Source organism: Ricinus communis, chromosome 3 (assembly GCF_019578655.1).
Source record: "Ricinus communis isolate WT05 ecotype wild-type chromosome 3, ASM1957865v1, whole genome shotgun sequence".
NCBI lineage: Eukaryota > Viridiplantae > Streptophyta > Magnoliopsida > Malpighiales > Euphorbiaceae > Ricinus > Ricinus communis.
In genome coordinates this window covers 409,671-435,946 of record NC_063258.1, presented here as the reverse complement: position 1 = coordinate 435,946, position 26,276 = coordinate 409,671, and the positions used below count along the sequence as shown (strand labels likewise).

At 31.8% G+C, this 26,276-nt stretch overlaps 2 protein-coding genes and 1 pseudogene across 2 annotated transcripts; all 3 read right to left on the bottom strand.

The window, feature by feature from the left end:
* Positions 1 to 929: 929 nt before the first annotated feature.
* On the bottom strand, positions 930 to 3,850 carry LOC8286310 (nifU-like protein 3, chloroplastic). The gene is made up of 4 exons (XM_002532038.4): positions 3,529 to 3,850; positions 3,307 to 3,424; positions 2,091 to 2,389; positions 930 to 1,309 (listed from the first exon to the last, which is right to left on the bottom strand). The coding sequence occupies exons 1-4, from the start codon at positions 3,580 to 3,582 to the stop codon at positions 1,118 to 1,120; spliced, it is 663 nt and encodes a 220-aa protein (XP_002532084.2). The 5' UTR covers positions 3,583 to 3,850; the 3' UTR covers positions 930 to 1,117.
* Positions 3,851 to 14,279: 10,429 nt separating this feature from the next.
* On the bottom strand, positions 14,280 to 17,142 carry LOC8286309 (pentatricopeptide repeat-containing protein At1g79490, mitochondrial). The gene has a single exon (XM_002532037.4). The coding sequence runs from the start codon at positions 17,010 to 17,012 to the stop codon at positions 14,487 to 14,489; it is 2,526 nt and encodes an 841-aa protein (XP_002532083.1). The 5' UTR covers positions 17,013 to 17,142; the 3' UTR covers positions 14,280 to 14,486.
* Positions 17,143 to 24,011: 6,869 nt separating this feature from the next.
* LOC125369452 lies at positions 24,012 to 25,007 on the bottom strand (annotated as a pseudogene).
* Between the last annotated feature and the right edge of the window lie 1,269 nt (positions 25,008 to 26,276).

Sequence of the window (26,276 nt, the reverse complement as noted above, 5' to 3'; positions counted from 1 at the left end):
GAATTCAGATGAAAGAAAAAGCTATTTCAAAATCTTAACATGGGTTTATGAATTCCACCTGAGGATTATTGAGGGCTAACAGTTTATGTAAAGTAATCAGAAATTGCCAGTCAATTGTTGTGGGTGCCTGGGAGTGGTTCCCATTGATTGATGGGCAGAGAACTAAGAATGAAAACTACTAGAACTTTGTGATCATAGTGGTCAATCTTTTCTGCAGAGTGCGTTTCAAAGACTGGGTTTTTTTAAATCAGCAGCAAGACTGAGCATAATGTTAGATAGAGTAGACCACATTGTCAAAGTATAAATATGTTAAAGGGCTTTAAGCGGTAAGTTCAAACAACTAAAATGACCGGTCATAAATCAACACAAAAGAGTTGTTTTCACTCCATATTTCACTCCTTGAAGCAGATGAACGTTCAATTTCTTTTTACTTCGCTTCCAGGTTATGAACAACTTTTGTAGTGACAAAGTCAGCAGTAGCCCTGCCTTTCTGTCAAAGTGACATCAATGTAATCACACCAAGCTGCATTCAAAAGTCATTCATAAATAACTGATGCCTTTTGATCAAGTTCAAATCTACATTCTGAGGTTTTGGACACTGCAATACCTATAAGATTCAGTACAATATTCATTTTTTATGAATACATAGAATACGAATTTAGAGATCGGAATTTCAGCTGATAATCAAGCAAACAAGAAGCAGTTCTCAAAGCGAATGATTCTTTTTATATATATGATAGCTTCCCCCTGTGGTTTTGGGTATTGGTAAATTCATCAAAAAGTCTTGTGAATATTACTCGGACTGTTTCAGAGCAATTCAGGTGGCTAGGTTTATATATATGAGTTGATACATTAAATGTTTTGCCTAGTTGCTGCTGATTAATGATTCCCACGAATTTATATGAAAGTTTCAAACAAAAAAAAAAAACTGTTTCAAAGATGAATTATTTTCTCATATCAGATATAAGAATAAATGGATTTATACTGTCAGGAAACCAATCATTTCCCAGGTGAAAAATTGATCATACAATCAAACTCTTCATTTGAACATGAATGCTTTACCATGAAATGCTAAATATTTCCCTTTACAGTGAATTATCGTTCTCATAATTGGTTATCAATCTATCAGTTGGACAGCTGCAATGGCAGGTATCTTATCTCTCAGTTTTTGTGTCAGAGCAACACGGACAGTCATAACCCCAGCTGCAGGCCCACTAAGCCTAACCTTGACAATGTAATCATCAATTTGAACAAGTTCAAGTACTCCTCCTCCTGTCCCAGCAAGGTATGGTCTAATCTCAGCAAGAACCTGAAAGTAGCCAACTTGAGCACTTTAATTGGCTGCAATGCATCTTCCATTATATATGCACAGTATGCTATTATATTTATGCAGAAAACTAATCGACCAAATCTGGATAATGAATTAAATCTGAATATAGTTTTCAGAACCAGATTTTCACATTAGAAATGAAGAAAATGATGAAGGTGAACGAAACCAAAATACAATAGCATGTGTTTTCTTCTATATCTGTATGCAAAGATATTATTACATTCTGACTCCTCTCCGACACCTCTCAAGGAAAATCCCGAATTAGATCCAAAATTGACACCTTAGTGTGAGCTGACATCTTCTAGTCCAATTGACTAGCTCATGTCAAACCATATAAATACTTACTCTGCGTGATCTCCTCAAAAGTTTTGAAGACAGCAAAGATATGAAATGTTAATGGCAACTTCTGAAAGCAAAATCAATTGAATATTTCCTCATTGTCAAGTGATTTTCCGCTTCCAGCATATTAATAAAATGAAACATGTGAAATAAAGTGGCCAGAATGCAGCATTTGGTACATACTCCAGAAAAGAATTTGACAACTACAATGCAGTTTGCTATTGGCACCAAACAAAAAGAATGGTTCTGTGGTGAGTTCATATAGAATATTTCCTCTGATATCTACATCTAAACACAAAATGTTCAGACCTTGATCATTCTAAATGTGCAAACCGCAGTTTTTAAGAACTAACTTTAAACATGAAACTAATAATCCAACACGTGCAGGGTAAAAGACTTGGAAATACTACTATTTCATTACCTTTTCAACATTTTCATCATTCAGCTCCAATCCTGTTTCAGTGTCCAAAATCTGCTCCACAGCCATGATTTCTGGTATTTTATCTCGCAAACGAGTTTCAATTCCCATCTTAAGTGTCATCGTAGAACTTGGACATGATCCACATGCTCCTTGCAGCTTTAATACTACAACAAGACCATCTATCTCATGTAAAACTACATTGCCTCCATCAGCCATCAAGCCAGGTCGCACCTCATCTAAAACCTTCTCCACATTCTCCTCAGTTAATGGTAGGACACAGCTTGGTGAAACCACAAGACCTTCAAATCAAACCACATAGCATCATAATCCCAATCCTTTTCTTTTGCATTAAATTTCAATAAACTCTGGATTTTATTAAACACGAAGTAGAGCAATGGCACTATTAAACAAACTGTTAGCCCAATCATAGATCCCACATCATCTGCTTAGAGCTTCTGGGACCTTCAGCCTATTAATTAACATCTGGAATTTGAGGTTGGACACGAGTTTCTAATGCAGAATCAGAGCCTAATCCTATGCATTTTGTGGAGGCTGCTTATAGCTTCTGGGACCTTCATATAACCTATTAGCTCCTCTAACCTCAACACCTTAGTATTTAGGATAGCCCTAATAGGCACAATGACCAGGTGTTTTTTTGTGACTAGAAGGCCATGGTTGATTTATGGAAACAACCTCTATGTCAGAACAGCAACTGGAAGTCTGCATAAGATGAAAAATGCTCCCCAGTGCTTGAAAAGAAGAGAGCCTCATGCCCTGGGGAATGCCATTTTATTGTAATTTGCCGCATGAGAAAGTTGAGGAAATAATGAGACAATGGGCTGTCTTTCTGATAATTTTATCATCTAAAACGCACATCTTCACTTGGTGATTTAAGGTTTTCATTTCAATACCTTCTTGAAAATAAATAAAAATTCAATAAAACATTCAAACTGGCTTCAGTTTAGATGATACAAATGAACAAAATAAAAGCAAAGAACACAGTTATGGAATTCAGTCTCGACCAGAATCAATTGACATTCATACTTGACCAGAATTTCTGACAAAGTTTCCATGAAACAAACAACAGTGACAATTTCAAATAGAGCACAACGCAGATTATTGCACAATCGGAACCATCTTGGTTAATTCAAACTAGACCAAACAATAATTAGAAAAAAAAAAAAAAAAAAAGAAGATGCAATAACATTGGAGTTACCTGCAAATTTCCTTGGTGCCCGATTCAACTTAATAGATGAAAAGTGACTGATATGAAATTGTCCCCTGAGAAAAGCATTTTTCCTTGAAGAAAATATACAGAAATCTGAAACTGGTTTCTTCACAGAAAGATAAAAACAAATATGCTAAGTACAATATAGTAATCAGCTTTCAAAGATTTTGCTAAACATTTCACTAACACAACATGCAAAAACAAGTATACCTTGAAAAGTGACAAGCAGTGGGTTCTTTCAGATAAAGAAAGGGAAGGGTTCATCGTTTGATATGGCTGGTATTGCTTTCAGACCATGTATCATTAAAGGTTACAAACTGCCATTTGAATATAGATCAATTGGAGTGGGAATTGCCAAGAATGCAAAAACTGAGTATAACTGTTAGTATATGTTTTCGAGTTTCTGGTTTCTGGTTATTGTAGGGGTGGAAATGGAGGGAGACTGGAGCATTGGGTGGAGAGGACATTTTGATTGGCCAATGGATTGTGGATAGAATTTCACTTTCTACACTGGAAAACAATGAAGCCACGTTTAATTACTGCTTACTGCTGAGTTTTTGTCTGTGAGGTTGGCCTATGGTAGTCACCTTTTTCCCTCAAATACCCCAACCGGAGATTTCTCAAACTTGGGTGATTTTCTGATAAAGAAATCTCTTATAAGTAGTTTTTTTCTACTTAGGTGTAACTGAATATTAGTTAATTATTTTTTTATTACTAAAAAAATAAAAAATATTTCAGATTCAGTATTATAATTATTTTTAATGTTAAAATAATGTTAAAGTTATTAAATTATAATATATTAATTTACAAATAAATCTATTTATGAAATATAAAATTTATGCTGATTATTTTTATAACTAGTTATACATAAATTTAAAATATTATTAAAAAACTAAAATTTATATATATTATAAAAATATATTAATTTAATTTGAAAAATTATATACTAATGATTTTATTTAATTTTGATAAGATAACTCATACTAAATACTTTCTAGTATGAACTATCTTTTAATTTTTAACTTTGAAAATTTATAAAATTAAATATTTTAATTCTAATATTCTATTTAAATTTAGATATCTAATATATATTTAAGTCATTATTTCTATTTGGAATTAGTATAACTAAATAAAAGCTTGATAATTTACTTTTCAAAAAATTTCTACATATATAAAAAAAAATCTAAACTGTTATTTAAATTTTATAATATTTTTATATTTAAACCATGATAATATTTTTGAAATTATTATCTGATAGAATCATTATGTACTATATATAATTTACGACTGTTATTATGGTTGTTGTGAATACCGACAAATTTGACTATAATACATGCAATTGCGACAACAGAGTGTGCTAGAGGTGAATTATTCCAGTTAATATGTATGAAATGTGGAATAAATATAAAGTAAAATACAACTCTTAAATTTCTAAAATAAAAAGAACTGAATAAAAAAATGCAAGAACCTAAACTATCATGTGTGCTTATTTGAAATGTAGTTTTGCTAAACCTAAACCATATACTAACTTATAAATTAAAATAAATTTATTAAAAATTAATTTAAATGCTAAGGAATAAATTTGATAAAATAAAAATAAGGAGCTTGTAAGAATTGAGCTAACATGCTAATCTTAACTCTAACAAAGATGATAAATTTAAAGCGTTAATTAATTAAAATTAAATTATTTATGATTAAAAAATTTGATTGATTGAGCTAAAAGTAATAATAATGATTTATGAAATTACGATGAGGTAGGAATATATTACTGTAAATAAAAATATGAGAATTTAGAAACAGTAAATTATAAAACTGAGAATTTGATTGCATAAAGTAAATAATGATAGATATGTAAGTGATTGCTTGCAAAAAGAAAATTGAAAGTTTGAATATACTAGAAATAAATGCTAAGGTAATAAACAAAAGATTGATAGATAGATCTTGGGTATGTTGATTTTTGTTGTATTGAATCTTTTGAATCAATATTTTGTTGTACTGATTGGGTTTGTTGGAGTTGCTCTCTAAAGGATCCTTCCTCTATTTATAGACATTCCATGTTCAATGATTACATTGTGCACTAGCTCCCAATAAACTCCACCGCCTTAAAAAGACTTGTACAAGCCACATTTTCCATGCACATGTTGAACCTGTTACTAACTTCCATACTTTATTTTCTATAATTTCTTCAACTTTCTCAGCTTGCTATCCACTTCTTGACAGCATGTTGACATAGTAGAAGGTTCTTTAACTGCTTCATGCCACCCTCACTTCTTTCTCATGACTTCCTCAACTCCTTCTTCACTTCCCAATAACTTGCAAGTGTTCCAAAATTTTCTGTAACTGCTTCTTATACCACTTTCACATCTTCAATCCCTTGATAATCATGTATTAATAATGATCGCTGACCATCCGAATATTTCCTGACCCATGGGCCAAGGAATAAATTACAAGTCAAGAATCGAGTCATACGCTAATAAAATTAACTGGTTAAATTAACTCTGACAAATTATTGAATTTAAGCCGGTGCTAAGTTTGGATGTAAACATATATTGATAGAAATAAATTAATATATAAAAATTTTATAATAAATATAATTTTTTAAGAAAAAATAAACATACTAATATTATATTAAAATAATAATTAACATTTTATATAAAAATACTTTATATACCACTACTATTTTTTATTTTCTTTAATTTGTAATAATAATCTTAATATATAAAAATATCATATTATATTCATTTTTATTGTATTATAAATTTACGATCATTCGTGCAATCTTAAAACCTAGATAATATTTATGTAAAGGAGATATATATATAGTTTTAGAGTTATATTTAAATTAAATAAATATTATGTGGATTAAGTAATATTTGAGTTAATATAATTTCTTTAAAGCACTACTACTATAATTACTCTAATAATAATAATAATAATAATAATAATAATATTATTATTATTATTATTATAAGACATGAAACTATGTTAACTAGATTTTGATTGTCATAAATTATGTCAACCATATTTTATTATAAATTGCATTGATACTTATAGCTAAAACTGTAAGTAGGAATAATTATGGATATTTTCTAATGACCGGTGACTTGAGGGCTTTCTTTTGGGGGCAGCAACGTCGGTAATGGTGACCGAAGGAGAGAGTTCCGGTGAAGTGAAGGCAGTTCAGATTTCTTGCTTTTCCAGCCGGTGCCGTTGAGCTTCCAGCGATCGGAGGGCATATTCCGACTCCCCTCAGCTCAAGCTTTCCAATGGCACTAGTTTTGCGGCGATCAAAAAAATTTATATGAGGATTGATTGTTGAAATAAATATTATGTCGGACCGTCTACCAATAAATGTGATCTGTGATCTGTTGCAGAGTTAGAAAAAATAATGTAATTTTGGTGGCCGGACTCCTATTAATTAATTGTTAAAAATTAGAAGTGTTTTTGGTAGGTCATGGACCCATTATATGAGGGGTAAACGTCCATATTTTAGGAGAAGTTCTACCGAATTTTCGGTAGAATTTCCGAATCGAAATTCTTAGATAGTCAGTTCTAGGAGTCTAGACCTACAGTTATTTATTAAATGTTTTACTTTTATTAATTGAATTGTTCCCATGAATAGATAATCCATCATTTCAACTCGCTCCACCCCAAAGCTTAGGAGCAGAGCAAGGAGGTCGTCAAAACTGTGAGTTAAAGTCATATATACGTTGTACATGTGTCTTGCAAAGATCTTAAATAGTAATTTTGATTAATTGGTTTATAGATTTGAATTATTCATTTATTTACTATTCATATATCAATTTCTACATCATTGATATTATGTTTGCATGTTGACTTGGGATGAGGCGGTAGTAGAACTTGACATCTGATGGGTTGCATCAGGACCGCGTGCGCACCAGTATGAATCTGAGACAGGTAGTAAAAGAATAATTTAGGACTTGCCATGGTCGAGTTCAACTCTCTAGGCTGTGTAGAGTGTGTTTGCCGGAGTAAATGTATCTGGTCGAGTGTTGCTCTCTAGGTGCCGACTTTATTGAAAATTAAGTGATCAGACTAGATTTAAGGACCCTGGTCAAGCTTTGCTCTTAGGGCACTAGTTCTGTTGGAATGATAGAGCAAAAAGGTTGCTAGTATTGGATTTAGGGTTCTGCTGAGGTACTTGTCCCGTAGCTCAAAAAATATATTTTATTGAATTATGTTATGACACGTGTTTTTACATGACCTAATACTTTATTTGATTAATCAAATATTTTATTAAAGTGGTTGTATTTATTTTTGGATATATAATTTTAACTCACTCTCGAGACTGAAAGTCTCAATTTAACTGGTTTTCAAGTATTTGTTAGATTTCTGCAGTTCTTTTTCTCTAGCAGCCTGACTCTTTCATCTTAGGGTTAATGTAACTGATTTTATTGGTATATTGACTTTTAAAATCCTAGATTCTCTGCAGTAAAAAGTTTCAGAACTTATCATTTGTAATGGCATACTAATTAAGGTTTTGCCTAATTATGCTGGCAGACTAAATTAAATATGTAGTATCCGGTGGTTAAAGGTTAGTCGTGGAATAGTGTTAATAGTCAGAATCTGGATTATACCTTGATTGAGTTAGTGAATGGTCAGACTTGCTACGGGTTTCAGTGGCCTTACGCCTGCCCATTTTCTAGCGCCGGTCACGGGCCCACAGATCGGGTGGTGAGTTGGTATCGGAGCCTAGGTTTAGATTTTCTTCGACCTAGGTTAGAATTCTTGGTACTGTGGAGCTAGGATCAAGTCTTTCTTTATTTGTTTCCATTGACTCTAATTTCAGCATTCACTATTAGAGAGTATATTATTTCTCTTTCTTGTGAGCGTATAAGAATAAGCTTTGTAGCGATAACAAGATTAGAAGTGCGATAGACTCACTACCATTTCTCCAAGTGATTAGTGCAAACCGGCCTTAGATGCTTCGATTGTTGTTTCGCCGGTGGACACTACAATTTAGGATTGGTGCAGAGTGTAATTGCAGTCGTGCCATGAACTGCCTCGTTATTGCATCAAGTATCGTTTTAATGAGAAAAGCCGAACTCAGTACTTAAAATGTCGAGCAAAGGTTAATGTTGAGTTTGTGGTTGTAAGAAGCATAAGAATGGTGGTTGGTGTATCTTCGGGCGCTCGGAATTCAGAAAAGCTTAAGCAAATGCTACTTATTTTTCTAAGTAGAACAAAAGTGTTTTAAAATATAATATTGGGCATAGTCCTGCAAGAAACTCATCATGGCATTTCATTATTAGGCATGCATATTTCTATAACTCATTTTCAAGCATGCATCATACATCAATGCATTGCAACCCATTAGTGATAAAGAAGATCATCACCTTGGTGCGCGATATTGTAAAATTTTATAAAAATAAAATGACTAGAGATTTTATGATTTTATAAAGGTGTTTTTCAAGATAATAAATTTTTTATTAATAATGATTATAAGTAAATAAATAAGTAAATCTTTCAAAGTAAGTTGTGTTAGCATGGAGCTTTCTAGATGACAAGCTTAGTTGCTATGAGAATGAATCTGTGGCGCAGCATGCTCCATTTTGGACTGTAGAGGAACATATGAGACTTTCTAGATTCCAGTCGAGGAGGAATTCTATTTCAAGATGGCATGATTTCAATACCCAAATGATCTTGTATCAGTTATCGCAATCAAATGGATGATATGACGCGGATGTTAAGGATATTCAGTACATGTAAGGGACACATCATTAGAAAAGAAGTTGGCGAACGAAAGTTGGTAGAAACAGAGTTAGTTCAGATCACCTCAGAAAGATTTCTATTATCCTCGAGCATTTGAAGATGACTTTCAATAGGTAAAGGAGTTATGCGAACCCAAAGTGGGAGTGTGTGGAGATTAGTATTAGAGAGTATATATTCCTAAGGCATCTCATATGCAGAAGTGATGCAGTTTAGTAAGAAAGGCAAGTTAGCCCCTATTGTGTGTGACCCTTTGAGATTATAGACAAGATTGGAGAGGTAGCATACAAGTTGGACCTACCGCCAAATTTCTCGCACGTGCATCCGGTATTCACATATCAATGCTAAGGAAGTACATTTCGGATTCTTCGCACGTGTTGCAACCTCGGTATGTGGAAGTAAGTAAAGACTTGACTTACGAGGAACAACTAGTCATTGATTGTGGATTCTCAGGTTCGCGAACTTTGCTCTAGGGTTTTACCGATGGTCAAAGTCTTATGGTCGAATTATTCTATCGAGGAAAGTAACCGGGAAGCCGAGATGGAGATGAAAGGTTCTTACTCTCACTAGTTTCAGTCTTAATGTAAGCTTTTTTCTTTTAAAACTCGAGGACAAATTTTTTTAAAGGGAGGAGAATGTAATACCCGAAATTTTCTTTTAATAAGAACAAATATCGAGCCTTTATTTAATTTAAATTAGTTTTATTTTGAATTGAGATTATTTAAAATAGAATTTCAATGCTAGATAAAAATAAAAGGGATTTATTTTCTATATCTAATTAGTTTGATTTTAAAAAATTAATTAAGTGAATTTCTTAGAGGGATAAATTATATTTTCATATATATTTATATATATATATATATATATATAAATATATCGGTCACACTCAAATTTTTCTCAATATGAGCATATGAATCAATATTATATTTTAAAGTTATGAAAGAAATAGTATATAATATTTTCATAAAAGAATTTATTAGAAAATAATAAATTTTAATTAGCAAATGGTATTGGTTTAAATTGAAAAATAGTTAATAAATTGATTATTTAAGTTAATTAAGTATTAAGATTAATTAGACAATTAGTTATAAAATAAGGGCTAAAAGTATAATTTCTTAAATATATGGTTTAAATGAGAATTTTCATGGTTGGTATTTTTATAATTAAATACGTGGGAAAGGGCATTTTAGTAATTTCACCATTAAAAGAAAAGGTAATTAAGTAACTCTTTATTTTTCATAATTGTAATTTGGCCCAAATTAAGTAGTTAGGGGCTTAATTGAAATGCTATAGAAAAGTTGGAGGGTTAAACAAAAAATTTTGCAAGGGAAAAATTTCTTAGTAATTAAAAAGATTGAGGGACTAAATGGTTAATAAGAAAAAGTTGAGGGATCTATTGGCGATAAAGCAAATAAAGAAAAGAAGATCGAGGAAGAAGAGGAGGGAGAGAAGGAGCTTCATCAGCCATCAATGGCAGACGGCGAAGGAGGCCCCATTCGAGTGAGGTGGCGAGGGCTGGTGAGTGCAGCGGCAGCTGCGAGCGGCGGGAAATGGCGAAGAAGGCAGGCTCTCTCCGATGCCGTTATTCGCGTTCCCAACATCCGATGGCGGTGGTTTCGATCTTAAAATGACCAGTGACTTGAGAGCTTTCTTTTGGGGGCAGCAATGTCGGCAATAGTGACTGAAGGAGAGAGTTCCGATAAAATTAAGGCAGTTCAAATTTCTCGCTTTTCCGGCCGATGCCGTTGAGCTTCCGACAATCAGAGGGCATATTCAGACTCCTCTTAGCTCAGGCTTTCCAATGACACTAGTTTTGCGGCGATCAGACTCCGTTTGAAAATCGACGGCCGAGATCGGCTGTGGATTTCTCCGGATGATCGGGGGCGGTATCATAGGATCAGATGCTAGAATCATGGTCTGTATCTTATTTCGAGTCCATAGGGCCCTCGGATCGTCGATCGGACTCCGGCGGCTGAAGGCAAGTCAGCCGATTTATCAAGCGTCTCGGTAATTCTCTAGCCGTTGATTTTTAGAGATTGTTAATTAAAAATCATTTGATTAATTATTATGTTGTGTACTAGAAAAATTATGTGAGGATTGATTGTTAAAATAAATATTATGTCGATAATTGTGATTTGTGATATGTTGCGGAATCGAAAAAAATTATGTAATTTTGGTGGCCGGACTCCCGTTAATTAATTGTTGAAAATTAGAAGTGTTCTGGCAAGTTCCTGGACCCGTTATACGAGGGGTAAACGTCTGTATTTTAGGAGGAGTTCTATCGAATTTTCGATAGAATTTTTGAATCGAAATTCTTAGACAGTCAGTTCTAAGAGTCTAGGCCTAGGGTTATTTATTAAATATTTTACTTTTATTGATTGAATTATTCCTGTGATTAGATAATTCATCATTTCAACTCGCTCCACCCGAGGCTTAGGAGCAGAGCAAGGAGGTCGGCGGAACTGTGAGTTAAAGTTATATATTTGTTGTACATGTGTCTTGTAAAGATCTTAAATAGTAATTCTAATTAATTGATTTATAGATTTGAATTTTTCATTTATGCACTATTCAATTTCTACATCATTGATATTATGTTTGCATGTTGACTCGGGATGAGGCGGCAATAGAACTTGACACTTGATGGGTTGCATCAGGACCGCGTGCGCACCAGTATAAATATGAGATAGGTAGTAAAAGAATAATTTAGGACTTGTCCTGGTCGAGTTCAACTCTCTAGGCTATGTAGAGTGCGTTTGCCGGAGTAAAAGTCCCTAGTCGAGTGTTGCTCTCTAGGTGCCGACTTTATTGGAAATTAAGTGACCATACTAGATTTAAGGACCCTGGTCGAGCTTCACTCAGTTCTGTTAGAATGAGATAGCAAAAAGGTTGTTAGTGTTGGGATTAAGGTTCTGCTGAGTTACTTGTCTCGTAGCTAGAAAAATATATTTTATTGAATTATGGTATGACACGTGTTTTTACATGACTTAATACTTTATTTGATTAATCAAATATGTTATTAAAGTGATTGTATTTATTTTTGGATATATGATTTTAACTCACTCTCGAGACTGACAGTCTCAATTTAACTGTTTTTTAGGTGTTTGTTAGTTTCCTGCAGTTCTTTTTCTCTAGCAGCCCGACTCCTTCATCTTCGAGTTAATGTAACTGATTTTATTAGTATGTTAATTTTTAAAATTTTAGATTCTCCATAGTATAAAGTTTCAGAACTTATCATTTGTAATGGCATGTTAATTCAAGTTTTGTCTAATTATGCTGGTAGACCGAATGAAATATGTAATATATGGCGTTTAAAGGTTAGTTGTGGAATAGTGCTAATAGTCAGAATCTGGATTATACCTTGATTGAGTTAGTGGATGGTTAGACTTGCTACGGGTTTCGATGGCCTTACGCCTACCTATTTCCTAACACTGATTACAGATCCACAAATCAGATCGTGACAGATAAACTCAATTCAGAAAAGAGTTTAAATGACTATCAAAGGTGGTTATCAGATAACTTACAAAGAGAAGGGTTTTCTTTTTTTTTTTTTTTTTATATAAAGAGAATTGTGGAAATTGAATTCAACTCCTCCTCCTCCCATATATTTCTTATAAAAGAAAAACATAACAAAAAATGAAAGAACAAAAGAAATCTCTTTAAATATTTTTTTTATAGAAAAAATGAAAACACAACTTTTAGTTAAAGTATAATTAAATTTTTAAATTTTTAAATAGTTGAATTGCATTTCTAAAACTCAAAAGAAAAATAATTCTATTTTCATAGCTAACTTTTTTTTAGTAATGGTAACAATATTAATTTCTTTTGTCAAAATGAAAGATAAATTATCATTTTATGATTGTACTCATCAAATAGTAGAGCTAATACTTTTTCATATGTAAAAAAAAATATAAATTAGAAAACGTTAAGTAATTTTATTTTTGTACATGCACAATAAGATAGATAGAGTTAGCTTTAAAGATATAACTAGTTGTTTATCCGTGTATTACACGATTATTATTATTATTTCAATTATAAAATTAAGTTGATATATGCTATTTAATATAATTTTTAATTTTTAATATTAATTTATAATATTTTAAAAAATAATAACAAGCTAACTATTTTTAAATATTCTTTTTAAAAATTTTAAAATCTCATTAATGTAATAATATAAAAATTATTTTAAATATTTATTAATTAATTTTAGTATTATATAACTTCATACTATAATTCATATTACTATTTTTAGAATTAAAAATTTATTATCTAATTAAAAAATAAATTTATTATTGAATATAATATTAACAATATAATTTAAGATGTTATTTTTTAGAATTAAAATTATTATTTAATTAAAAAATTAATTTATTAGTTAATATAATATTAAAATATAATTAATATGCTAATTTTCAGGATATAATTAGTATCATTATCTGATTAGAAAACTATTTATTACTTAATATAATATTAAAATATAATTAATATACTTTTTTAAAGATTAGAATCCATGTTTAATTAGAAATATAATTTATTAATCAATAAATTAATAGAAAAAACTATAAAATTACATATAACCTTGAATTTTACATATCAAAAATAATACACATGTCAAAATAAAAATTCTACATATCAAAAATTAAGCACACGTGTCAAAAAGAATTTTAGGTGTCAAAAATTTATATATATATATATATATATATATATATAGCTTCTTGCTATATTGTTTAACTTTTTGTCAAAATAAAAGATAAATTATCATTTTATAATTCTACCTATTAAATAGCAGAACTAATACTTCTTCACATATAAAAAGAAACATAAATTAAATTAAAGCTATAATTGTTATATTTTTTTAAACTTTAAAGGTAAAATTAAACTGTTTTAAATAGTAAGAATTCAATTACACTTGTACATAAATTGTAATTTCTTTTTGCACATAAAACTATTACATAGTAAAATAACAGAGTTAGCTTTAAAGATATTAAGAATCCAATTTCACTTGAACCAAAAGTTGAAGATCTTATCTATACTTTTTACCATAATGATATATAATCTCGGGATCTATAGCCAAGAATGTAAATTTTGGTTTATTTTAGTTGATTTATTTATGTTGAGGAACTGAGAAACATTAATGTAAAACTTTAATGCAAATTAAGATTTGATACTCGCAATGGCCAAGCCCTAAGAGCCAACCTCATCTTTTTAAATGGTAATATCATGTAAGCTGAACATAGCTTGAATCTGCACCTGCATGCCTGAATATATTAAATTAAATAATCCATTGAATTTGTACATCTCATCTTCCACTTTCCTTGTACATGTACCTTCAGTTCAGGACCATGCTCAAAATACTTGATAACATAAGAATTCATTTCAGAACTATAATTACATCAACTGTAACTGATCTCAACTATCGTAAACAGTTAAACAGCCTTCCCTCAAATGAGTGGTTTATTAGGAGCCAGTGATCTGATTTCAGGTGCAGAACTAGGAAACAGTGTGTTTAGCTTATGCATGAGTATATCAGCCCTTGAAGGAATCTCATTCAGAAGAAACTGCTGCACAATAGGTTTCTTAAACCACTCCATAACAGAGTCCCCTGGGGCTCTTAGAACCACCTTGCTTACCTCAAATGGGGACTCTACTGAGCTCAACATCTGCGCAACCACAATCTTCAGTGTGGGTCCTGTAACCAATTTAATGCGTCTTGGTACGACACCATAATATAACATGCGCTTTCTGAACCTATGGAGAGTGTGCACAACTGCTATAAGAGCAGCTCCTACCGACAGGTTCCTGACATCAAGGGACCAAGCAATATGCTGATCAAATACTATAGCCTTTGGGAAAAGCTTGTTCTCGTACGCAACCTTCCAAACACATCGAGCTCGGTTTATTTGCCCCATAAGAACAAGGTAATTGAGCAAAACATTTACAAAGTACTTTGCAGCACCCTCTTCCAAATCATAATCTATGCCCTGAAAGAACTCTCTTACAAAGAATAACACTGGTTGCTGTCTCTGCTCTGGACCAGTGAAAAGCCCACACATAAAAGCATGTGCCTTATGTCTTGTAGCGCCAAGGATTGACATCAAATGCCTCTCATGCTGCTCTTCTTGGCATCGGACAAGATTGGCAAGAATTGATGTATAAAGTATGAGATCCACTTTAGCAGCAGAGTTCACATAGGTCTCAAGGAGAGGCTTGGCTGATTCGTATAAACCTTTCTTCATGCAAGACTCAAACAACTGCCTAATTATGAAATTATTTGTTCTAATTCCGGATGAGCCCATGAAACTTAGCCACCTCAAGGCAAGGTCAACAGAACCATCCTTAATGTATACCATTAAAACATCACTGGCACTCACATCAACAGAAAATCCCATGGCCTTCATTTCAAGTAATATTTTGGCAGCCACATCTACAAGCTTCTTACTAGCCAGAAGAGTTAAAAGGGCAGTGTACGTACTCAAACCAGGTTTCAAACCGGCATTAGTCATTGAGTTATATAGCTTCATTGCAGAATCTACTTGTCCAGAGGCAGCATGCATTTCAAGAAGACATGAATATGTAGATGGGGTGGGCAGAAATCCAGCCTTGTCCATATCTTTGAAGATAGATGTTGCAATATCAAGCTTTCCTGACTTTGCATGGGATTCAATAATTAATGTATACAACCCATAATTTGGCCTAAATCCAGCTTTCTTCATCTCATCCCAAAGCCTAAGAGCAGTATCTAACTTCCCAGCCTTAGTATATGACTCGATCAAAGAAACATACATACTTGCAGATGATCTAAGTCCAAAACCCTGCATTTCCATATAAATTTTCATTGATGTGTCCAACCTCCCTGATTTCCCCATTGAATCAACAAGTGAGGAAAAAATGCCAAAGCTTGGCCGGATTTTCCTTTCTTTCATCTCTTGGAAAAGCTTAAAAGCCACATCTAGACGACCTGACTTTGCCAAGCTTGGTATCATCAACTCATATGTGGAGGCATCCAATGAACATTGTGCTGCTTGCATGCTCTCGTATATCTCAAAAGCTTTATAAGGCAAGCCCTTATTCAAAAATGATGTTATAAGTGCATTATATGTTTGTGTATCAATTTTACAGCCCGAATCCTGAACCTTCTTAAAGCAGCAAAATGATAACTCCAACTTCTCTGCTTTAGCCAAATGTTGAATCACCCTATTATATGCATAAACAGAAGATATCCCACCCTTACTTGAATCTTGTACCATTTCATCAAACAAGGATTGAATTCCATCAAAATCTCTAATTTTATTCAATCCATCAAACAACAGCGCATAGCATTCATCATCCACTACATACCAAGTTTGCCTCTTTGCCCATTTAAACAAACTCAACATCCCATCAGCATCATTAATAATTTTCAAAGCTTGAACAACATGAGTCATGCTAGGTACAAATTGTAACTTATCCAATTGGGTCTCTAATTCTGGCCCCCATTTCCACCTCTTTACAATCTCAACAATCTTAGCAACTGCAGCAACATTCAAAAATGGTTTCTTTAGCCCACCAACCATCACATGGTCATCGAGCCCCGGCTCGACTGACCGAATACCTTTACCACTATAAATCACACTTCCAGACTCATCTAGATACTCTATATCCTCAGTCCACTTAGCAGACCCACCTTCATTAATATTCCCAGAACAGTAATTTCTCGCAAAGTAAGAGTCTTTACTACAATAAGGTATGTCAGTGGCATATTTAGTGTGAAAGAGAAAGTTAGGGTTTTTAGATAGGGAAAAAATTGAGGGAAACAAATGGAGACCCAGTATAGATCTCGGGGAATTGAATTGAAACCAAGTGTCAATTACTCCATTTGTGCGGAAACTAGAGTTTTGTGAAATGGAAGCATGAAAATAAGGTTTGTAACCAGGGTTCTTAGCAAGTTTATAAAGATGTGGAGGGCATAACCTACCGCGATAAAACATTGAATTAAATATAAAATTAGGTTGAAATGCTTACCAGAAATCCTGAAGCTAAGTTCGCAAGAAGAAGAAGAGGGCTTTTGGAGAAGTGATACGGCAGAAAGGATTGCCGCTTTGTCCCCCTCAAACAATGTTGTCTTATGATTAAAAAAAATTAAATTAAATTCATTTTTCAGATTAAAATATTTTTTATTAATAATAATAAATTAGTCGTCTATTACTCATTGCGTTGGCTAATAATTATTATTCTAATTATAAATACTTATTTAATTTTTATTGTTTTGGAAAGGAACTACTTATTTAATTTAGAAATTTGAAACTGTACTTTTAATTTGAAAAGAAACTTATCTTAATAACAGATATACATATATAATAAAAATTCAATAAATAATATCATTAATAATATCATTAATTAAATATAATATCCTAAACTTTTCTTGTAAAATCTGGAATGGTTAATATTTAGTAATATGTTAATTACATTTTTTTTAAATGAGAAAAGATAAGAATTTGCATATAGAAAGATATAGGCAATAAATATATAGTCAAATTTAAATAAATTAGTTATCATTATTTTAATTATAAAATTAAATTTATAAATATAATTTTTTAAATTTTTTAATATTTAATATTAATTTATAATATTTAAAAAATAACAACAAATTACTATTTTTTATTTTTTATTTTCTTAAATTTTAAACTTTATTAATAAAATAATATAAAAATTATCTTAAAAGTATTTATTAATTTAATTTCAATATTATATAAATTAATACTATCAATACAATTGATATTACTAATTTTAGAATTATAATATTAATTTATTAGTGAATATAATATTTAAAGATATTAATTTTTATAATTAAAATTATTAACTAATTAGAAATTAATTTGTTAGTTAATATATTATTAAAATATAATTAATATATTTATTAGAATAATTATTATCTAATTAAAAATTAATCATTATCTAATTAAAAATTTAATTAATTATTAATATATTATTTCTTAGGATTAGAATTAGTTTTTAATTAGGAATGTAACTTATTAATCAATAAATTAATAGAAAAAACCACAAAATTACACTTAAACTTGAATCCCATATATCAAAATAAATACATATATTAAAATAAAAATGCCTATATGTCAAAATTAAACATACATATCAAAAATTTAAATTTTAAAAATTAATATATATATATATATATATATATATTATTTTTAATAATATGTGATTATTAATTGATATGAGTCACTTTTTAGTGAGTGTATTTATAGATATCGCTAAAAATTTCTTGTGGTCAAAGAAATAATTTAGTAAATAGGTAATGTGTATATATATATATGTGATGCATCACAAAAGAGGGAGGGCTGTTAGAAAGTTAATAGACAATTAAAAATTTAAGGGCAAAGTTTAGAAAACTATTATGTGGTTTGAACTCGAGGAAATTTTTTATATCAAAGAAGTAATGTATGTTTTATTTTTAAAGTATTTTTAAAGTATATTAATATTTTTTTTTTTAGATTGTAAATATTAAATATAAATTTTTAATAACATAAGTATTTTTAAATAATTTAACATCCGATTATATATTTTGTAATCATAACAAATTATTAAATATAATTTTTAAAATTTAAATCAAATTTAAGAAATAATTTTCTAAATAAAGCTTTAATATATTTATAAATTCTATGATATATTATTAGATGCTACTTTGCTTATAAAATCATAATTTAGTTATGGCTCATATTAAATACATGTAAAATCATATATAAAATAATAAAAACATAAATCTAAACCTAAAAAATGCTTAGAAAATAAAGCATGTGGTACTCATTTGAAACGAAAAATACCTCCATCCCTCAAGTGAAAAAAAGATCAAATCACACGGTAGTTTTTTGAACTTTATCCAAAATTTAATGTAAAGATAGAGAATGGGAAGAAGAGATAAAACACAAACAGTTTATAGTAATTCAGGTGTCAATAGACTCACTTCAAAATTTTTTTATTAGGTATTTTACTAACTTAATACACTTATAATGGAGTTTTACTAAGCTAACTTCCAACTTGATATTTACAGCTCACATTAAACCTCACAACTTGTATTTATGACAAATGCACAATTTTATAAGAGTTTCCAATGCTCTAATAACAACTTAATAAGGTTAGAACACAAGAAATTGATTACAAAGAGTTGAAAAATCAAAGTGAAATAACTTGCCTTTTAAAGAGGTTGCTAATCAAATAAAAATATTTTTATAGGGTATTTATAATCTCAAACTACTAAAGAGACAATACATTCAATCCCTAGACCAAATCTTTGCTTGTAACTGATGATAGTGTTTAAACACTTATTAAATCGCGATTGCATAGCTTGAATAACAGTTGCGATTCTTAAAACTACAATGAATTTTTTCTATGTGTCACTCAGAGATTGCTTTTTTCACGAGATAACCATTGGTAGTATTTCAAACGGGTATGAGCGCCGCGATCGTGAACTCATCATGGCGGTCACGATCTCATCTCGCCTAAGGAAACCTTTTATAGCTCCTTGCATCGCAATCACAATAGAGGGTGTGATATGTACTATGCTTAAATTATCATTTCTCGCTGTCTTGATATGCTGATTTTAGTCGTGATTTTTACCCTACTTCAACAGCTATGGAAAATATGAAGTTCGTGCTTACGGCTTAGGCATTGCAGTCAAAATTTAGGAGGCAAAAAAACTCCTAAGTATTTCGAGCTTCAATTGATAATTTCTTTTAAAATCTACAAGGAAGACGCTCTTAGACAATATTAGTACTATTTGATTTAATTGTCAAGATCAAAATCAAAGGTTATTAAGCTAGTGAAATTAACTTAGGCTGGCCCCTTTTTTATTTTAACAATTAAATTGAGCAAACATAGATAAAGTACAAATGTGTATGTGCTCCCTCTTATTTCATGAACAGTTTAAGTCTTTCCCCTTTAATGATCTTAAGATTAAAAAAGATAAATTGTGCACAAGTTCACAATTTTGAACGTTTTTATTATTGTACATTTTTACACACATATTCCCCCTTTTATCAAGATAAAAAGGAGATGCATGAAAAGCATAATGAATAAGAGATATAAGGATAAAATATAAGAATAAGACAAACAATAAACATAAACATGGATTTTTATTACAGAAAAACAGAAGTACAAAAGAAGATATAAGATGTATGATCATGATAGATATCCAGGTGAAAACATATGGCACTAAAACTAATAGTTAATCTTATTTTTCATCCTCCTCATCACTAAGAGGCTCATCCCAATCATCCACAAAGCAAGTAGTAGTTCCCTTAGTCTTTTCTTAGATTTCTTCTATGTCCAAGTGAAGATGTTGGATTAGTATGTAATCCTTATTGATTTTTCTATCCTGCTTTTTCGAATGTTTAAGCATTTTATCTTTAAAAGACTCTTGAGGATCCCTATTTCCTTCCTTTTGACCTTAGGAGCAACATCTATCCTTTCTCTAACTCTGTCTTCTTGAATAGGAGATCTAGCCCTTACCTTTTTTGAAGTTTTTCTTACCCTATCGTAAGCAACCAAGATGTACTCATAGATATTATTTTATTTTAGAATGATGATTCTTGAGTATTGGAGGTAGTCAAGATCAAGTTGATTGGTTTTATAAGAGAAATTTCGGGTACGGATATTTTTAAAGAGAGAAGAAAAAGCATTGCAATACATAGCAATGAGAATGACATGAAAAGGATGGAAAATCATTCCCTTAGGTTCATTGTAAGGTGAACAAGGTGGTCAATAAAAAACTGAAAAGTTTTAACTTTCTTATGTTTGAGCATAGCATAAAGAATTAGATAACATGTTTTACTAAATTCTTATTCAACATTCACAAATAATTCAACTCACATTCATTGCACGCATAACAATAACAATAATAACATAACTAATAATAATAATAGAAATATAAATAAAAATATTAATAATAGTAATAACAATTACAACAATAACAACAATGATAATAAAAATAATAACAACAACAACAAATTAAGACATATGACAATATGCAATGATATATTTTTTATTTATATGACTTTAACTCACATATTACATGACTCTTTTGCGCTCTTAAGCCTTTGGAAGGAGCTGACTACACCGTTAAAATATATAAACAAGGAATAATTACATTAATATTGTATTTATTGAATAAATCTAATCCTAAAATTTATTTTATAATTTAATTACCTAATCCTATTTACTCCTATCAAATATTTTATCAAAAATCTAGCTCCCTTAGATTAAGGATATATATACACTCCCGTTAAATGGGTCCTACTACTAAAAATACTTCTAAAATCTTAATCTTATGTTCATGACCAGGTTGAACTTCCGAACAATACATTATGCTTGACTTCCCACAATAATACAATGCGTCAATTAATTAACCAAGTTCGATATAATATACTCAATAGTATTCTGAGGAATTTTATTCATTTATTTTATTATGGCCTAATTTAATTAAGTTATTGATCGAATATTATTTAAATAATTCATTTATTGAAATATTTATTCTAATTAATTTAGTACTAAACAACTCAATTAAATTAATTATACTAACTAATTAATTAGCTAAACTTCAATTATAATTAATTAACAAATCTACCATTTTAATTAAATAAAATAAATTAATGATAAATATATAGTAAATTTCTTTACAATTAACTAAATAAATATGATTTTGGAGTGTGACTTACTCGAGGAGGCTTGGTTTAATGAGCCGAACAATCTGCTAAAAAATGTCCATTTAGGGGTCACCAAAAAGTTTTGACGGTAACAAAAATTTTGATCCGAGGTTGCTGACATGAAGTGCATGATAGCAGGAGTCCATAAATGTGGGTATTTTCTTCTAATACTCGCCAGAAGCCGCCAGATCGAGTACAAAAAGCTTCAACTCCAGCGAGGCCATTCGTCGGCCAAACGGCAATGAAAAAGGCTGTTCTGCTCCAGATAGGGTTCTTGGGGGGCGGGAAGATGATTTTCAGTGTCGATTTTAGGATATGCCACTAGGAAAAGCTTGTTCTGGTGATGGCAACCAGAGGCTGAATTTTCTCTCCTTAAAATGACAACTCTGACAATTATTAACGATGATAATATGGCAACCAGAGGCTGAATTTTCTCTCCTTAAAATGACAACTCTGACAATTATTAACGATGATAATAGTCGGATATAATATGAGGATGTTGAGAAGAGCTAGAACCTGAGTTTGGTGGTGAAAAATAGTGAAGTGGGCAGTGATCGGCGGATAACACATACGACGAAATGGGTTTATGTGAGAAAGAGAGGAGAGAGGAGGGGCCTAGTTGGCTATTTACCAAGTAAACTAATTACTGTTTAAATCCTTAAGCATGTAGATATCTGCTACAATAAATCTTCAATTAATATAATTTAGAGCTAAAATGTAATCACAGAGTAAATAACAGACCACCAAAATTTCATGATCCGCTGTCGAAGTTATTCCAATTCGAAGACCTCATATTGAATCGATATTAATATACTGATTCGATCCGAGATCTCGGATTTACAAGTCTAATAGGATAAGAATGGCTGACATGTTGACTGCCTCCGATACTATAAAATATAACCCAAGCAGTCTAAACTCCTCGGGTAGACCTAAACCGAAAGGTACTAGACGGACTAAGGGGGGCAAGCTCTACCACTGAGCTAATAGCCCGTCATGCGGGCCTCTCACTGGGGGCCCACTATGCCAAAAGCGAGAGAAACCCCATGTAGGAGGGGCATGGGGAAGAAAAAAAGGGATTCTATACATAGTATGTTTTAGGGATTGGCAACTTACCCATTCAATGACTTTGGTACTAGATGTTTCCAAAATAAAATGGGTACTCTTAGGTCGGGTGAATTCAATAATAGACGTCTGTTGGTATTTCGGCCTTCCTTCTCCTTTTCGGGCCTATCCGAAAGAGAATCCAGTACTTCTTGATCATGAATATCTAAATAGGACGAACCGCCTCGTGGATATCTTTGCTTTAGAATAAAACAATTAGAATTAGGCCCGGTCAACTGGAATATGTATTATCCATAATAGGGATCCTCCAATTGAGAAGATCCATCGACCTAAAACGAAGAGAAGGGTCTATCTATTTTATTTAGTTATTCATTTAATTACTCAGTTAAACCAATGATTCATTATTGGAGCAGATAGCACCAACCACCATTTCACACATTAAAATTCAATATAAGCCTAAGTACCAAAAATGCAAAATACAAATAAAGAAAATAAAAATTAAAGGGAGGGGTCAAATCAATTTTTCTTTTTGTAATTTGTAAATGTAATTAAATGTAAAATTTAGTCTTTAATCTAATAAGATAAAAAAATTATTATAATTATAAATGAATCTATTAGAAATAAAAGAAATAATAAAATTTATATTTATATATATTTATATATATCCAATAGTATTTAACATCCGGAAAACTGCCAAATCTCACTCTCGCCCATAGAGGTGAAAATACATTTCGCAAAATCCGACCACTTCACCTACTTTATTGCCCCCCAACCATTTCTCGTACCTCTATTCAAACAGAATGGTTTCATTTTCCTTCATTGATTAGTTATTCCTTTCCATTCGTATCTTTTCTATAAGAAAACCAATAGAAACAACAATCGCAGAATTTAAATCCTCAAAATTTTTATTTGTTCGAGTATGAAAACACCATTCAAAGGTGGGTGGCCCACCCTGCCTAGAACAATCATGCTTGACTAGGCTTACACACATTTGCTCAATTATGATGTCCCCCCTTAACTCACCCTAGCCCACGGGCCTTTTGCTCTTCTAACATAAGCTTCTTTCTTTTTGCATATGGTATTACCACTCCCTTTGGCAGCATCCACTAATTTGAAACTTAATTTGAAAGCCATATTTCGACCCGAACATTTTTGGAATGCCCCTAATAACCAACGAATGGCAAGTGTTTTCCTTATGTGGATCCTATTTCAACCGGAACCATTCTCTTGAAGCTCATCCTCTTCATTGTAAATGATCCTCTTGCCCCGAAATGACTTGGCCCAATAGGAAAATCCTAATTCATTGGGCGCTATATTCTAGGAGCCCAAACTATGTGATTGAATAAATCCTCCTCTATCTGTTGCGGGTCGAGGACTTCTTCTCCTTCCCCTTCTTCAAACTCTGATTCGTATTTTTCATAGAGAAATCTCTTATCAAGGATAGAACAAGATCCATTTTGCATCATATCTAAGGAACTTCTTGTTTCAGGCCGAAGAAGCAATGTCACTTGATCATTATCAAACTGACTGCAATCTTTTTTTGTCCGTGAGGATCCCACTAGAGCGCTTTCTACTTCTAATTGGCCATGAACTAGATTATAATCATTCTCAACAGGTCCATAATAAGTGATCCCATTTTTTTCATCTAGTCCCGGTAGAGACCAAAGGTCTTGAACAGCTGATCCGGCAGAACAACTCAAAAGATAAAGAAGTATTATTAATTTCTTCATGCTCGTTCTGAGTTCGAAGTACCATTTGTACAAATAAGAATCCCCTTCATTATAAGATTTCTTCTTCATATAGATAGATATAGGATCTATGGGGCAATTACTTAGAAATACATTTTCATGCTCTTGCTATAGTTAAGCGATCATCTTCGGATAATTCGTCTAACCTAAGGATAGCTATAATGTCTTGAAGTTCTTTGTAATGTTGTAAAGTTTGCTTAATTCTTTGCACTGTTTTATAATGTTCCTCACCAACGATCTAAGGTTGGAGCACAGTTGACGTTAAGTCTAAAGGATCTACTGCTGGATAGATACCTTTAGCAGTTAATACTCTTAATAGTACAGTAGTAGCATCTGAATGTGCATATGTCGTAGCAGGAGCAGGGTCAGTCAAATCGTCTGCAGGTACATAAACTGCTTGAATAGAAGTTATGGACCCTTCTTTTGTAGAAGTAATTCATTCTTGTAAAGAACCCATTTCGGTAAGCCATTCCTACCCCCTCACGTTAATCCCACGAGCCTCTTATTTATTCTCATTCGATCACGACGGCGAGAGAACAAGTCAAAATAGAAAAACTCACATTGGGTTTAGGGATAATTAGGCTCTAATTGATGACTTCAATCACGTCAAAGTGACACTTTATCACTGCGTTATATCCATCCCCCCGTCCCTATCGAGAAAGAGAACTGACTAATCCTAAGGCAAAAGGCCAAGAAAGTCAACGCCACTATTCTTGAACAACTTGGAGTCGGGCCTTCTTAACATAATGAATCTAATAGCTTTAATAGGTATAATAACAGTATTTTTGGGAGCTACTTTAGCTCTTACTCAAAAAGATATTAAGAGAAGTTTAGCCTATTCTACAATGTCTCAATTAGGTTATATGATGTTAGCTCTAGGTATTGTCGTTGCCTACTTGAAGTACGGTACCCGTATTTACAGTCTTTACTTTCCTATTATATTGCTTAATACATTCGGATAATATTACTAATATCATCGGCTCGAATGGTTACCATGAATATTTCTTAATTTTTTTTGAAAAAAGTTAATGCTTACAATAGAATAGAATGACTAATCAGTTATTTCTTTTATCGCCCCTAACATGCCAATATTAGCATTGATGGTACGTAAATGTAACTCGTTGGTCAAATAACTATTCAGAGTTTCTAAAGCTCCCTGTAAGGCTTGTTGGAAAACCTGTTGTTAGACTTGATTAATCGTTCTTTGTTATTCAAAATAAATGGTTTCATTTTTATAATTTTCTAATTGTTCCAAAGTCTTCTCGTACTAGGAAAAGGTCTTCTCAATGCTCTAACGCCCACACTGGATATGGACCGAGCTATCTCATAACGTTCTGAACCTAGCTCATGTACCGCTTTAATGGTCGAACAGCCCAACCCTTAGAACATACTACGGCCCTAGGTGGCGAAGAGCTGACTTCAAGGTGCCAAACCTTCCAATCAAATTAGAACGCTATTGGATCAAATGACAAAGGCATTGTTGAGAAAAGGATGGCTTTTCCCAAATGAAATGGAAATTGGATTCATATAATAGGAGAAAGGTTTCTCATTCCTTGGCCTGAAAGATATATGGCCATGAAATAGGGATTAAGTGGAACAAAATTGACTGAGTGGTAGAGTTGTGGAAACACCTGGTTCTTCCATATTTTAGACATGGAACAATATATTACTATTGAAACATGGAAGAATTGAAATCTTAGATCAAAACACGATGTGTGGATGGTAT

What these genes read in the sequence shown, in the direction of transcription:
- LOC8286310 (XM_002532038.4), bottom strand. Translation starts at nt 3,582, where the DNA reads ATGAACCCTTCCCTTTCTTTATCTGAAAGAACCCACTGCTTGTCACTT. An exon ending in ACTGCTTGTCACTTTTCAAG is followed by an intron (nt 3,425 to 3,528) that starts GTATACTTGTTT and finishes CTTTCTGTGAAG; the next exon opens with AAACCAGTTTCAGATTTCTG. An exon ending in GGCACCAAGGAAATTTGCAG is followed by an intron (nt 2,390 to 3,306) that starts GTAACTCCAATG and finishes TTTGATTTGAAG; the next exon opens with GTCTTGTGGTTTCACCAAGC.
- LOC8286309 (XM_002532037.4), bottom strand. Translation starts at nt 17,012, where the DNA reads ATGTTTTATCGCGGTAGGTTATGCCCTCCACATCTTTATAAACTTGCT.